Source organism: Chroicocephalus ridibundus, chromosome 16 (assembly GCF_963924245.1).
Source record: "Chroicocephalus ridibundus chromosome 16, bChrRid1.1, whole genome shotgun sequence".
NCBI lineage: Eukaryota > Metazoa > Chordata > Aves > Charadriiformes > Laridae > Chroicocephalus > Chroicocephalus ridibundus.
In genome coordinates this window covers 4,518,709-4,534,194 of record NC_086299.1, presented here as the reverse complement: position 1 = coordinate 4,534,194, position 15,486 = coordinate 4,518,709, and the positions used below count along the sequence as shown (strand labels likewise).

General features: G+C 45.9%; 1 protein-coding gene across 4 annotated transcripts in view; it reads left to right on the top strand.

The window, feature by feature from the left end:
• MIB2 (MIB E3 ubiquitin protein ligase 2) overlaps positions 1–14,218 on the top strand; it is a 50,275-nt gene extending 36,057 nt beyond the window's left edge. For all 4 annotated transcript variants that reach the window (XM_063353510.1, XM_063353509.1, XM_063353507.1 and 1 more), the window contains 10 exons: positions 420–553; positions 2,523–2,671; positions 3,231–3,387; positions 4,091–4,245; positions 4,862–4,988; positions 5,845–6,075; positions 7,815–7,993; positions 9,554–9,738; positions 10,534–10,599; positions 12,360–14,218. In XM_063353510.1, the coding sequence (XP_063209580.1) occupies positions 420–553; positions 2,523–2,671; positions 3,231–3,387; positions 4,091–4,245; positions 4,862–4,988; positions 5,845–6,075; positions 7,815–7,993; positions 9,554–9,738; positions 10,534–10,599; positions 12,360–12,601 (1,625 nt within the window). In that variant the 3' untranslated portion in view covers positions 12,602–14,218. The remainder of the gene's footprint in view (positions 1–419; positions 554–2,522; positions 2,672–3,230; positions 3,388–4,090; positions 4,246–4,861; positions 4,989–5,844; positions 6,076–7,814; positions 7,994–9,553; positions 9,739–10,533; positions 10,600–12,359) is intronic.
• The last annotated feature ends 1,268 nt before the right edge of the window (positions 14,219–15,486 follow it).

Genomic DNA, 15,486 nt, shown 5'->3' with positions numbered 1-15,486 from the left:
GAACTTCCATATGAGCCCAAGCTTTTTAACTTTGCTCTGTCTGGAGAACTAATACCTCTGTCCTCTCAAGCACTCAAACGTCTGTAATTAGAGGGCCCACTTGAAAGGACCTGTATTTCTTCCCTGCAGCATCCTTTCTAAAACCACGCATTCCTCTCCAGATTATTTGCCTTTTAGTAGTGATTTTTCTGTGTTGGTCTCCTGTAGCACGCTCTCGTGTCTTTTGGGTTCTTAAAACATCAGGCTTGTAAAGCCGAAGTTCTCTATAAGCCACAAATTTGTAAAGTTTTTTGTGTGAGCTAAACATTAGAGGTACAGCAGGCCCGTAGTGCGGTTATACAGCTCTACTCTGCCAAGTGTGCACACGTATACGTGTGCTTTGCTGCTCTTAACCTCTGGCGCTTTCTTATTCCTGCCAGGTACTTTGATCACTGTGTTGGAGAAACTGCTGTCCCAGAAGACAGAGTCAGAGCACGCAGGGTGCCTCGTCATTTGTGCAGCGCTCAACAACGTGGCTAAAGTCCGGGAGCTCCTTCAGAAGTATCCAGACAAGGCAAGTTTTGAAGACATCCTGAATGGTTACTTTTTGTTGCTCTTCTTTAAAGCACTGTCATGAAAATTTTGTAGTCATGTAGGGAAAAGGATGGGAGAAAAATAATAGATTTTTCAGACCTAGTATTAGCTCCTAACTGCTGGAAAATTGGTTTGCTGCAATTTAGGATTAAATTTGTGTGTTAAATGTGCATATTTCATGGCTCCAGTTTGTGGCATTAAATCTGAACCAGAGTTAAGTCCTTACAGCATGTTTCCGAAGCTAGCTTTTCCCAGATTTTCTGTATGGACGCTGCACCTGTAGAATTAGGGGCTGAGGTATTTGTCTGTATGAAAACAGTAGCAAGATGCCCAAGTATCTCATCTCTGTTTGGAAAGCAAGCCATGGGTTGTGTCAGGCTGAACGTGCCTGTCCTTAGGTGACCTTGCAAAATGGAATTGCTGGAATCAGGGAAGAGAAAAGCTGCCCAGATCCTGATACTGTGCACGTCTGTGCGGTGTCTTATCTCATGTCTGACTGGAGCAGGGAACTGGGCTTGACTACAGTGTCTGTGCTTGCAGAGTGCCAAACTGTTAGGATCACGTCTACTCAAATCACTGCTCTTTCAAGCTGCCTCCTTCAAGTTTGAAGGCTCAGACTCCTTGAGTGAGGGATAGAGGGTTTATAAACAGGTTAAAAAAGGAGAACCAAAGTATTTCAGCAGTGTCCTTGGAAACCATTAGTAACACAACATAGGTTTTGTTGAGGCTGTGTCTGCATGGCTGGCAGGAGCACCTAGATGCATGAACCAGGAAAACAAGGATCTGTTCTGAAGGAACCTCTGTGAAGCTGACTTAGCGGTTAGTTGTTTGGCATTTATTATAGTTCTTTATTTACAAAGTTAACGGGGCCTCTGGAGGTGGGAGGAATAGACAAATACCTGTAATTGTTGAATTTATCCCAGATAAGAAAGTGCCAAGAGTCAGGAATCCATTATGTTATTAGTTATTTTTATTATATTGCCATTTTTAGTCTATATTCTATTTCTACTCTAATATTTATATTAATAAATTTGTTATTTTTGTTAGTGTTATATACAGCAAGATTGAGGCTCACTTAGTAGTGCAAGTTGGAATTGCTTGCCAAGGACTTTCCAGCTTATCAGCATTGTCTTTGTTGCGTAAATGGAAGAATAACAGAGTGGCCTCTAATGCCTCCTTGCCCAAGTGACTCACCCAGCATCGCGAGTGAATTAAGGGAAGCCTTGCCTGTTCTCTTTTCCTGACTGCTGCATAGAACCAGCTGCAGCGAAAAAAACTTTGTTTTCCTTGCCAATCCACTGAGGTTTTGCGAGCTCCTTCATGTCTTCTCCTTAGCCTCCCACTGATTTCAGTAGCTTCTTTTCCTTTTTCTTTTTTTTTCCTTTTTCTTGCCTTTCATACAGCCTGTCTTTGTTCTTCGGTCACTTTAATTCTCAAACAATCTCATTGCAGCACTTCAACACTGTGGTACACCCTCCAGCCACTCTGCCCACTAAAGTACCTGCAGTAACATAGAACAATGGGGACTTGGCATCTTCAAAGCCTTAAGCAAAGCTAATTTCATCTCCTCACGCGTTCTCCTGTTGGGAAAGGAATTGTTGGCAGAGATGTCGAGAAGTATTCTGCTTGCAGGCATAGAGGCATTTGGCATCAGAGCTGCAATTAGAACCCTGGCTTCCAGCTCTCTTCGCTCACTCCTCCCTTCCTGACTAAACGTGCCATCCCCTTCCCCTTTAGAAATATCCTGGGACAAGGTCAGCCTTGTGGTTGATGTCCATAAAGCGGAGCCAACGGGGCACGGATTCTGCTTAGCATTACTGAGCCTGCAGCTGTTCTGCAGGTGGTGACTGCCACCCTGCTGGGCCTGCTCTAGAACAGAGCGAAGTCCCGAACGCAAGGCAAAATCTTTCCTAACCGAGCTCTCTGCTGTGTCTCTGCCCTTCCTGTAGGTCGACGCAAAGAACCAGGGCAGAACTGCCCTGCAGATTGCCTCGTATCAGGGGCATCTGGATGTTGTGAAGATTTTGCTGCAGGCGCATGCCAGCGTCAACCTCAGGGATGAAGAGGGGGATACAGCGCTGCACTACGCAGCTTTTGGGTAGGAGATCTTTCTTCATGCTACCTCTGATACAAGACCTAAAGGGCTGCAAAAGGACGTTTCTAGATATACATGGGTGGTCTGTGTGAAGGGTGTGTGGCTGATGGAGCCTCCACACCTAACTCAGTCTCCATGCTAGGAATTTTGGGGGGAATCAGCAAAAGTGATAAGGAGTTTTTGATGATTAGATTTTTTATTTTTTTTTTCAGGGGGAAGGGGGAGTGGGTTGGTTGGTTGGTTTCTGTAAGTGCATATACATTCCAGAGCAAGATGAAAAGTTGAATTGTACTGTCAGTTACCAGGGAAGAATTCGTCATGTAGGGCAGGAAATTCCTGTTGATTTAAAGCAAAGGGAGAGCAGATTCTAGAGTACCAATTAGGAAGGTTTTGTTGTGGGCTGCTGCTTTTTTTTTTTTTTTTTTTTTTGTAATACTAAGAGGAGGTAGGATGAGGTCAAGAGAACACAAAACCCGAGAAGTTCTGTTGCTGTGCAAGGAGGAAGAATTCCCTGTCTGCACAGCATCACACCTAATCTGTCTTCTCCCCGCTTTCAAATCAGAAACCAAGCTGAGGTTGCCCGTGTGCTTATTAGTAAAGGAGCCAGCGCGGACCTGTTAAATAATGCAAAGTGCACAGCGCTGTACGTTGCTGTCAGCCAAGGATTCACAGAGGTGGTGCGGACCCTCTGTGAGCTCAACTGTAATGTCAACCTCCCAGTAAGTCTGGGGTTTTGTGAGATTTGGGAGTGGGGGGGGGGGTGTTCGGGGGTTTTTTGTTTGTTTTTTCTGAGGTGGGGAGGTGCTACTTTACGTCTTACACCATTTGTTGCTTCATAGAATTTGAAGGTCGTTCTCTTAAAATGCGCTACTGTGCGTTGCGCAGGGGAAGTATTCCCGTAACTTCAGTACTCTGAAATTCCAGGTTTGGGTCTGCCCCTTCACCGTTGTGGGTCTGCTCAGCTCAACGTAGTGGCACTCTCTGCTGTGCTGGACTCGGGCTTCCAGGGAGAGCTGACCTGCTGCTAACGTGTGTTGCTGAAACACTCCTGTTCCCAGCAATAAGGAGCGGTGAGGGTTTTAAGGCTGGCATTTAGGAACTTGAAGGGCAGCGATGGTGAATTGGACCCAGCCGCTTTTTAGGGTGTGCTTCTACGATGACGGGACTCGACTGTGCTGGGTCAGTCTCTCAAAGCTAGTTAGGAATGTTAGCAGCTGTCTGCTCAGCAGCTGGTTTCAAGCCCTGGGGAAATGATTTCACAAAGGCTATGAAACAGCTATGGATGCCAGTGATGTTTGGCCTGGAGTTGGTGCGGCCTAGTGACAGTATATCTTCTTGTCTTGAGCTGTCCCTCAGGGTGAGCTGCTCCATTTGACACCCAGAGGTAGGTAACCCGTATTGTGCTTTGGTATCCTCCCGTAGGATTCCCAGGGAGACACCCCCCTGCATTATGCCATCACTGCAGATTACAAAGTCGTTATTGAGATTCTCACTGAAGTACCCAACATAGACTTCACTGTCCAGAACTGTCAAGGCTTCAACCTGCTCCACTATTCTGCTCTAAAAGGCAACAAGCTGTAAGTGACCTTCTTCTCATTTTTACTGCTTTTACAGGTGTTAACTCATGCTTGCTGTCTGAACAGCAGATGTAGTTCTAGATAGCTAAGAAGGAAATGGTTGGTGACACATTTCTTGGGTTTAGATGTGGGTAGGTATAGCTGTTGCCCTTCTTCATGCATTCACGGGAAACTGCGTGCCTGCTTTCCCAGTCCCACCTTTCTCATACCTCCCTAGCTTGGGTAGGAATTCTGTCTGCTTCTGGGTAGTCTCCATAGATGTTTGGGTTCGCACATGGAAGAACTGGAGAAGGACTGTAGTAAACAGCACTTGAAAAGACTGTGTCTAACTGAGAACCTCTGGAATTCTTCCAAGGATAAATCTGCTCGTTATTTTCGTAGCAGCGTGAGTTTACCCTGCTTTATTAAATGATAACTGAGGGCTTTTGTTTTATTCTTGTAATTCAGTCTGTGAGAGAGAGGGCGTGTTCTGCGTCACCGTTGCCAACTCATGGTGCTGCCTATTAAAACATGAACATCCATAATTACTGAGCAGAAGAGGCAGGCCTGTCTCTTCTGCATTGTTTTCTTTCCTGATAAAGTAACTCTTCCATCTCTGTTGACCTCCATGTTCCAGAGCCATAAAGAAGATTCTAGCAAGAGCTCGGCAGCTGGTTGACTCCAAAAAGGAAGATGGCTTCACTGCCCTGCACCTTGCTGCTCTCAATAATCACAAAGAAGTGGCAGAAATTCTCATCAAGGAGGTAAGAAACACAACAAAACTACCACCACCAAAAACTCCCATCTGTCCCACTCCCAAACCCCCACATTTCCTACACACTACTGAGTTAATGCTGGACTCGTAAGAACGTCTCTGTCTCTTTGAAGAGCTGGTGGTGTTTGCCAGACTTTGAAGAGCAGGGGTTGGCGTTCCTGGGGGTATTTTCCTTTGGCACTGGCAGTAGAGGAGAGGGGCACCTTGCAGGCCAGAACAAAGTGGTTTGGAACTAGAGCTTGCTGGGAAATGCTTAGTAAATGGAAAAGATTTCAGAGTAGCTGGTAACCCGCTCATTGAGGAGCGTGTAGATCTGTATTCGGAACCTTCCCTACCTCACAGGGACAGGTCAGAGCTCAGTTTCCCTCACTCCAGGTGAACGCTGAAGCTACCCAGCTACTGGTTGTTCTGCGGTGGGTTTCTCACTCTTCATTTTCATGAAAGAATATCTGAGGGCGTGTATTCCATTTGAATGCAGAACAAAATATTTTGACGTGTTTACCGCAGGTTATTTCTTCTTCAGTCTTAAGTAAGCGCTAGACCTGGCCTTGTCAGGGAAGTGACGAGTCGTCATATCCAAATGATCACCAGGTAGATGTTACCTGTGTGTGCATTGGGCACTTGGCTTCTGAATCTCCCTTTCTTGATATTTGTGGTCTGTGGGCCATATGGCCAAGATACAGAGGGCTGGATCACGTAGCTCTCTTGGAGGGCTCCATACTGCTGTCCTGACAAAGATGGACTTGAGATATGGGGCCTCAACAAGCACCACAGCTGCAGCACTCTTCTTCAGCCAAACTCAGCAGCAGCAACTCACTCTATTTGATGCAATTCTTCTCTTCAAGGGTCGCTGTGATGTCAACCTCAAGAACAACCGCAACCAGACGCCGCTGCACCTGGCTGTCATCCAGGGACATGTAGGGATGGTGCAACTGCTGGTCAGCGAAGGCAGTGATGTCAATGCTGAAGATGAGGACGGGGACACGGCCATGCACATTGCCTTGGAACGGCAGCAGCTAATGTCCGTCATGATGGAGAAGCGTGAAGGGGAGATGGGGTTTGCCCTCCTTTCCAAGGTGAGCGGGGAGAAGGAGAAATATCAGCACCAAGGGCAGGAAATGGCTTGACGATGTTAGAATGACAGCAGATAGTGGGATCTAAGGGGGCAAAGGCGGGGAAATTGTGTAAAGCCAGCTCAGATGGGGAGCGTGGAAACAAACCTTCTGGCTTGTGGGAAAGCAAGAATAGATCCTCTGAGGCCTCTGAGGGTATGCTTGAATTTATAGCATGAAACTTCACATAGTCAGACAACAATTCATACTGTCTCCCCTGATATTTTTATTAGCAATGTGTGCTTCTTTCTTGACATGTGAAAGGTCATGAATCCATTTGTAGAGCCAAGAGTCTTGGGTTTAATTCATGCCCCAGAACCACAGCAATTCATTTCTGTCTGACGGCATGGAAAATATGAGGATAGCTAACCACAAACACCCCAGTTATCTGCAGATGTAGAGCAGAATGTGAGAGGTGAGAAGTATCAGGCTGAAGGATAAAGGCTACGTTGTTATAAAGCCTGAACTGGATTTCACTGTGTTGCTCTTTGTTCGTGGATGTATGAGGCCTCAGATCTAGAAATCTTGGCATGATATGCCAAGGACTGGAAGCTTAGTCTGGCTTTTTGGCAAAGATACTAAATTAGCCCTTCAAAGTGTACTGCCATCCATGTAAATACCAACATGTGCACACACCAGATTTGCAGTGCAAACCAAGAGTGCAAACGTTGCTTGTACTTTATGGATGGAGTGAGAATAATTCCATTGTAGGGACAGTTCAGTACACTGGAAAATCTGGCATAGATTTTTTTTTTATTGTTATTTGAAATGATCAGAATAAATTAAACCGACATTCTGAAGGGCCGCGTGCTGCGTGCCAAACCACCCGTTCCTCCTTTCTACCTGTTGGTGCTTGAAAAAGCCTTGTGCGTTGCTGCTCTTCCATTCTGCTCATGACCGAGCTACCGGCGTTGACAGCATGAGTTGATGGCTCAAGTGCGTGGTCAAAGATGCTCCACCCTCAAGGTCCTCAGGCTTGTTCAGCCACTGACGTTCCACAGAGACACCCCACACCAGCTCAGCAATCGCTTCTTTCTTCTGAATTCCTCTGCCTGCAAATGGGAGCAGAGGGGTGAGCAGCAAGGGCGGGCTTTGTCAGCTCACTGAAAGGCTGCGTAACAGCTTTGCTGGTTGTTGGGCCTTAGCTTGTGCTAGGGACAGCCGATAGCCCAGACACAGAAAGTCTTACGGCAACATGAGGGATCTGCTCGTGTCATTTCCAATACTGTTTGCAGTAACGTTATAACTAGATGTCGTAGACTCCTTCACGTCTTATTTTACTTGCCCTGATCTATGTGACCTGGTCTTTTAAGTCGGTGGAAAATTTTTGTTGACTTGAAATTAGTTTGGATAATCTACACAAAAACTTGGTTTTTCAAATATGTGAAATATGTGTATGTACGGACTGCAGTGTCTTCAGCGTACTTCCTTTTCAGTACCTGAAGAAGTGAGTGCCTATTACTGTGACAAGTAACAATTAGCACCAGTTAGGATCAATCTTATGTGTTCTTGTTCCCGGAATGCAAGATTTGAGTCTGCTATTTACATGCTGAAGGATCTTTTTGCGTTTTCAAAAAAGAATGCTAAATTGCACTTTCAAATTGTAAGTACAAGGATTAAGACTTTGTTTAGAACTTGATACAGATCAAAGCCACGTAACAGAAACTTTTTCTATTAACAGAGTGTTTCTCAACATATTTTAGCTGCAGGCTTCTGGCTTTCTTGGAAATGTAGAGCTGAATGTTGGAACTGCAATTGCATGTTACTTAGCACAAGAAGGAGCAGATATTAATTATGCAAACCATCGGGGAAAGTCTCCTCTAGACCTTATTACAGATGGGAGGATTGTCCAGATCGTCAAAGACTTCTCACAGAAATTCAGGTAAACCATATCCTCTGGAAACCAGCCACACTGTACTTCCCTGCAAAATGCAGAGTGTCGCACAGCACTGCGTGTCACTGCACGCAGGTCGTCTTCCAGGAGGGATGAAGCAGCTTTGAGACACTTTGGATGTCAGTCTGAGCACCTCCTGTTGCAGCTGGAGCCGGTTGCTGACCCTGTGTTTCTGCAGGGGTTATTTAAGGGTACATCCTGCCCTTTGAAAAAGCTGATGAATACTGCTCGGTGCAAACTCGGCCTCTTGACTTACAGAGGGCCCTGAGGCAGTGCGAGAAGACCGGCCACTGAAGCCAAGAGCAACTTCTCCCTTGTGGAGTGATTCTGGGTTCTGTTTTACTTTCATTGGATTCTGCAGTTGCAGATGTTTAAAGTCTACGCAGAGAGGAAGTGCAAGAAAAGAGTGGGCACCAGAATCTGCAGAATTTATTCCAGAGCTAGATAAATGTTTGGTTTTCAACTGATAAGAGAAATAGCTGAGAAAATGCCAAAGGGAGAGTAGCAAGTCAAAGATGGCTCTGTCTCAGGTTCTGAGAAACATTTGTTTGGATTTTGACTTTGCAAACGTGAAAGCAGAGTTGTGTTTGATCTGAGGGCACGGACCCACAGTCGTGTTACTGCTGGAGGATTCGGGTGTGTGTCTGCAGAGCTAAGGCAGCCGCTGCAGACCGAGTGCTGCACGCTAGATCCTAAGTACCCGTGGTGTGTCCCAGCGTCGCACGCAGGAGCTGTCAGGACAGGATGGTTACTATACCTTCTTAGGCTGCTTGGTTAGTCTGACTGGAATTAACAGGTCTAGAAGAGGAAGAGTATCTGGGCTTCATGTGCATTTATAACAAAGCTACTGCCACTTTGGCAGGAAGCTAGATAGCATTTTCCTCCCAGAAACTTACTGGCCTTGTATCAAAAGACCCAAAAGCATCCCTCCGCAATACTCCTAGTGGGCCAGGGATTTTTTGGTAAGTACTTAAGATATCTGGTAGTAAATGACTATCCTTGTCCCATCTGGTCAATCATTAGTCACTCTTGCAGTAGTGACTAGGTGCTTAGGTAGTAGGTCTAGCTAGCAGCTGACTGGCTGGCAGGAAAAGTAATGGGTGGATTGGATGCTGAGGGCTTTGGATTTAGGGCTCATAATGTCAGGACAGAAATCCGAATCACAGACAACCATCCCGGGAACATGCAAATACGGAGGATCCTTAGGGCTTCACTTTTTAAGTAGCTTCGAAAAGCTGGCTTCTCCCAGCAGATGGTTTATACTGTTGATACCTTACTCTTGCCCTGCAAAAGAGAGTTTCAGCTTGTGTAAATATTAGTCATCCCTGGTCTTTCCCTTTCTTTTTAGATAGATCCAGTCAATTCCAGCTACTAGAGGTTCAGCTGGTCCCACTAGGGCAATGAAGGTTCACAAGTTCACGCTACCTGAGCATCTGCTGCTCTGTCCCCATGTGGAGTGTTTGCCAGGGATCAATACGATGTTATCTGGTTGCTGTCAGAGGACCTGGAGTACGTGGCTCAAACTTTATTACGTGTTCACGGTTGCAGGGAACAGCAGGTTTCTTCAGACAGCTCAGCCATCACCTGCAGCCTTCGCCGTGTGCACACCACCCCCAACACAATGACCAACCTGAGTGTCTCCAGTGTGGCAGTCCCCACAGAGTGCCTGGTCTGCTCAGAGCTGGCCTTGCTCATCCATTTCTTCCCATGCCAGCACAGTATTGTGTGTGAAGGTAGGTCCTTTCTGTTTTGGTTTGGTTTTTTTTCCCTTTTTTAATAATTTTTCTTTCCTGTTCCACCACATAGCTTCCCTAGCTGGACTCTCATAAATCAAGCTCTGTTTAGACACAAAGCTATTGTGCTGTTTGTGTCCTGAAACAACCCCAGCAGGATTCCAGCACCACTGTCTTAGATAAGATGTCCAAAGCTATCTATGAAAAGCACAGTGTGCTGACTGTCTGCTGATGAGGATCCCAGGCAGCTTTGCTTGTGCTTATAGATGCCCTGGATAATTCAGGAGGAAAGCCAGATGTTTCGGTTCTAGCTGGCAGTGCTTTATCCATCAAAAACCTCCTAAGAAGGATTTCCCGCATCTCTGGCTTTTGTTACTAGTTTGCATTTCAGTTGTTTTAATGGCAGCCTGCTCAAACGCGTCAGCAAGTTTGCTATCTCCCCAGGCATTCCCAGGCTGACCGCAGGGAATTCGGTAAGGACTGTATGCCAGAGCTGCATCCTTTTCCCTCACAGCAAAGGGCTGTTTTGACCCACAGTGCAGCAATTCCAGTAGCACAGAGCACTGGGGCTTTAAAGGTGTTGTATTTGCTACTGGTGTAGGGAAGACTAAAGAAAGAGATGAGGATGTAGCTGAAAAAGAAGGTAGTGTCCTCGTTTCCGTGCAGAAGCAATCTCTTAATCACCCAGGGAGGTCTCTGGTTGTTCAAAGCTGATGTTCTTGAGAATGTCACCTTCTTCCCGATTCTGGCATCAATGGGCTTAATTGTAATCTCTTCTTGTGTCGTTCGTGGTAGAATGCTCCAGGAGAATGAAGAAGTGCATCAAATGTCAAGTGACAATAACGAAAAAACTGAAACAAGGTATGTTTTCTATTCCTGCTGGTAAGTGCTGTGGGAAGGGCCCTGCACGGTGTTCGTTTGAGCAGCATCGATAATTTTCAGTGAAATAAGCGTAAAGAAGGGAGTTGATTTTGGTTTGTTTGGGGTTTTTTGGGGGCATGTGTGTGCCTGTTGCATTGACCACCTTTAGAGAGGAAAAGGTAGATTCTCTCAGGTGCCGTGGGCCAAGCTCCAGCTGCGTAGACAGGACAGGACGTTTGAGGAAGCTTGTCCTGTGCCTGGCTTATTTTGTGTATTGAAAGCAAGTATTAAGTTCTCCCTGTGTCAGTCTAACCGTTTTCACAGGCAGTGATTTAACAGTGAAAACTTGTGAGAAAGGAAAAATGTACGTCTTCTGAAAGCCTTGCTTTTCCCTTGGCTGAAATCACAGCGTCTAGGCAGGGCTGGCATTAGCCAGCTATCCAGGAATCATTGAGCTGGATTGTTTTGATAAAGCTCTTTAGCCCAGTTTTAAACAGGTTGTCTTCTGTCCATGTTACTCAGCATCCAGAGAGGGCAACGTTAGGCATATCGGCGAGCTATTAGCAGGTTTGCGCTTGCCTTAGAATTAATGCAGGTTGCCCACTGAAGCTTGTTCCATAGTGGTTGTGAGAGTTGATGTCTTTCTAGCTGAGATCACTCACAGGGCAAGTGCACATGCAAATGAATTCCATGTCCTGCTGCTCATGGCTTAGCATTGGGGACTCCTTTGTTGGAGTCAGACTGTGGCCTTGTGACTTGGTGCCTGGACAAAAGCACAGGGGAACCAAGAATCTGTCCATGGCATTGAACACCCACAGCTGGCAGGGACAGAAATCCTCTTTGGAACTCCATAACGCAAAAAATAGCAAGCTTACCTACAGTAGGCAAGAGCCTTTGTCTTTGCTACAGACTGGCAAGAAAACAATGATGAGAATTCCAAATGAGACATTCGCACGCAGATTTCTGCTGCAGGAGGAAAATCAAGGTCTCCTGAGAATATCAGCAGGACCTCCGTATCCGTGATGTCTCCAGTGTTTGCCTTTAGCAAGCTCCCTGTCCCCAAACGTGCTTCACCTTTGTGCATTTGAAATCACTTCTTGCACCGCTGAAGTGCAACTAATTCCAGAATGTTGGGGAAAGGGGCATCTGTGCCGAGGTGTAAAGCTGTCTAATCAGAGACGGAGCAGCAGCAGGGGAACAGTGGCTGTATTCAGCTGAAACCAGGAGGAGTCTCTGTACCTAAGCTGGCAGTTGTCCAGGATTTGGGGTTCTTTCAGTTTCATAGAGCTGACGAAATGAGTCTATTTGTGTAGCTTCACGTATGAAAAAGTCAACGTAAGTGAACAGGAGGCTGAGAGAACCCAGTACTGATAGCACTGCAAGGATTCCCAGACTAGTATGGCAGAACATCACAACCAGCTTTGAATGTTTTTACTTGAAGGTAGCAGCAGTGTATTACAGAACACTAAGGCAGGACATATCAGACAACGTTTTGTTTCCTTTAAAAAACCCAAATGAACAAACTCTAACAAAACCACGCGCACACAAACCAGCTGAGCAACTAAACAGAGAAAGCAACACCGGCAGTCTGTAAAAAGCATAATCTCAGGCTTTTTAGTCGAGGAATCCCTGGATAAGGCGCAGTGAAGAGAGTTTAGTCTGACTTAATTGCTATTCTTGAAGGGCTGAGTCTAATTAAAGAGACGCTGCGTGCAGCAGAGCACAGCAGTGACTAACTCTTCCTGCTCTCCACCCCGCAGACAGCACCGAGGTGGAGTGCAGCCCAAGCTCTGAATCCACAGATCAGAGGAAGCTCATGGAGGAGCTGCAGAGCCGCTACCGGCAGATGGAAGAGCGCATCACCTGCCCTATCTGCATCGATGACCAAATCAAACTGGTCTTCCAGTGTGGACATGGCTCTTGCCCAGACTGCAGCACAGCCCTTACTGTCTGCCCCATCTGCCGGCAGGCTATCCGGGAGAGGATTCAGATCTTTGTCTAAGGATACGCTTGCTTCCCTTCCCATTCCCACCTCCCTCCTTTACTTCCTTTTTGTTTGCATTTTAGATGAGAAGCGCTAGTCAGGCTGGTGTGTTTGGCTACCTGCAAAGCCATCCTGAAAGAGAGGGAAGGAAATAACTGATGTGACTTGGGTGGAGGTGGAGGGAGTTCCCTCTGCTTACGATGTCCGACGGCCAAGGAGCGGTGCTTGAGGGCAGGCAGCCCCCTCGCCCTGTGCTGCAGATCCATCAGAAAGACCTGAAGTGAAGAACACTGACCTACTGAAGGCACAAGAGACTTTCAGACCAGAGGGGAATAGACTTCCATATGCAGAAGCATCCAATGCCAGTGACTGCACCACATCTGGTGCCCTGCAGTGTCGGGTTTGCAGCCTTGCACTGCTCTGAGGGGAGATGCTGTAGGAGGACGTACCTTCTACCTTGGCAGGCAACGGCTGGGCATAACGCTTGCACTTCACGCGACGAGATACCAGAGGAGAGCGGTCATGGCATCGGTTCTCCCAGGCGCCTGTCAGTGGTAACGTCCGAAGACACCACGTGCTCTCAACTGGTCCTGATGGGCTCCACGAGAACTGGGACTGACAGAGGCAGATCTGGATGTAACGAGATCCTAAAGACAGAGTGTGTGCCTTAGAGATAAAGTAGTGAACACTGATTGGAGAAAACATGTTGTTACAACAAATATTTCTAACCTCTAAGTGACACTCTTCTTCCATTATTTTATTTTTTTTTTGGCACAACAGTGTGTTCAGAGACTCCTGAGCTTTCTATTCATAATGCCAAAGGCAGGTGTTAAATACTCCAATCAAAGTGTAAAGAAAATAAATAGTAATAACTAAGACATGAGAAAAAGGGATTTCATTTTGGTTTCTTTGTTTTGCAGCAAAACTTAATAAAATAAAATATATATTTTCCTGAGCATTAAAATGAATGTACAAACAGTAGCAGAAATACGGATCCAGCTGTATTGTGTTTTCCAACTGTCTGACCGAAGAAATACTATCCACGGAGTCCATCCTGTAAAGTCGCTGTTGGTGGCAGTGGCAGCCTGTAGGGCTGGCGTGCCGTGCGCGTGTATCTACGCGTAGGTGTTTGCGTGTGTGGTGTGTATCTTTAATGACACAATTATACACAAGCGTACTGTTTGTTACATATTGCAAGCAATATTTAAACCAAACAAAAATATCGTGTTCCTCTACTATCTTTGTTCATTAGCAAAGAGGTGGCGAATCTTTTACGTAGGTTTTTAACTTTGTGGAATATATGGTAGTTACAGGAATGTTTATTACTTCCTAATCCCTTGGTGTTGCGAGAAAGTCTTGTGTCACAGCCTCTGACTCCTATAGATATTCTTTGTCCAAATATTCACTTGAGGCTGTTACAGTTTCAGTGGATTTTTTTTTTTTTTAGCTATGAAAATGCATCAGATTTAACGCCTACGTTATTTGGTTGGGTCAGATTTAACACCCAAATAACCTGAAGTTGAATTTCAAAATCGGCTTTGGTAAAAATCAGGGGCGCAGATACTTGTTTCCTGATTTCCTAGAAGTTCATGTTAGTGTAAATTCCTTTGGAATAAACCAGACGTTTCCCCCAAATGTTTGCTGTGCTGTGGTAGGGCAGCGATAGAGAAGTTCTGTGCAAAGGCTGTTTTCAAAAAATACCAGACTGAACCATCTTTATAATGTAGGAGCTGCTTTAACCACTATTTGTTGCAGGTGGATAATTTTCCAGATTATATATTGCCCCAAGTCCATGCTAAGTGTTTTTTGTGAAATAGGGTTTTTTCACAAGCCTCTACATCGAACCCCAAAGCAGTTCACTAAAGGTAAAACCGCTCACTACTTCGTCACGTGTGTTAATTGTCTACGTGTGCTGGCACCTGGGGAAGAGGGGACGGAGGCAGCAAACTCTTCAATGCCTGTTGCGTTATCCGCATCCCTTACACCTAAGGTGCCAGTTTATCCAGGAAAACAACAACAGGGAGCATCTGCTTCATTTTTGTATAATCTATTTGGATGCTAAATGAAGAGAGGCTTCCAAGTGATTATTCTCCCCAAAGGGAAAAAACTGTAGGAAGACTGCAGCCTTCAGCTTCCAAGCTGTGCAGCTGTTGCAAAAAATTGAGATTTATTTATTATTTTTTTTCCCCCTGGCTAACGAAAAGAGGTTTTGTAGGGAAAGAACTCCTCCCCTCGATTTTGGGTTTTAATCTTTTAAAATGCAAGTTCCGTTTCACGACCTCCTGATCTTGTTTTCCTATCAGCAATTCATTGGGCCAAGTCAGAGATGGAGTTTAGCACCTGCTTAAGAACTACAGAAGCGGTTTGTAAACGCAGCTTTCAGGCGGGGAGTGTGTTCTTTCATCTCCCTGTGGTCACTTCTGAGGAGCAAGGGCTGAGCTGTTAAGCACCGTTTTGACCCTTTCCTTTTCCTAGTAAGAAGAAGGGAATTGCGCCACAACGGAGGAGACAGAAGAAGGTCAGTGGAGCTGCAGGAAGAAGATGATGGAAGGCAAGCAGGTGCCCAGCTGTGCCAGGTATGGTTTTGGCAAGCGTTGTCCCCCCGCGACAGGCTCGGCTCCGTGGGAGTCTGAGGCTTTGGAGAAGCGAAGGTGGTTCTGCTGTTTTAACTTTCCCGGTTGGCTGTCCCTCCTTGCTGGTTCATCTTGGCGCTTTAGGGCATGCTCTAGTGGCAGAGATTGTAGGGTGTTGGGGGTTTTTTTTGTTGGGTTTTTTTTTTTGTGTGTGTGTATGGTTGGACTCAATGATCTCAAAGGTCCTTCCCAACCATGAAGATTCCATGATTCGATGATCTTTAGCTGTAATCCAGCCTGTACTCTCAGCCTGCAAAAGAGTTTCTCTGC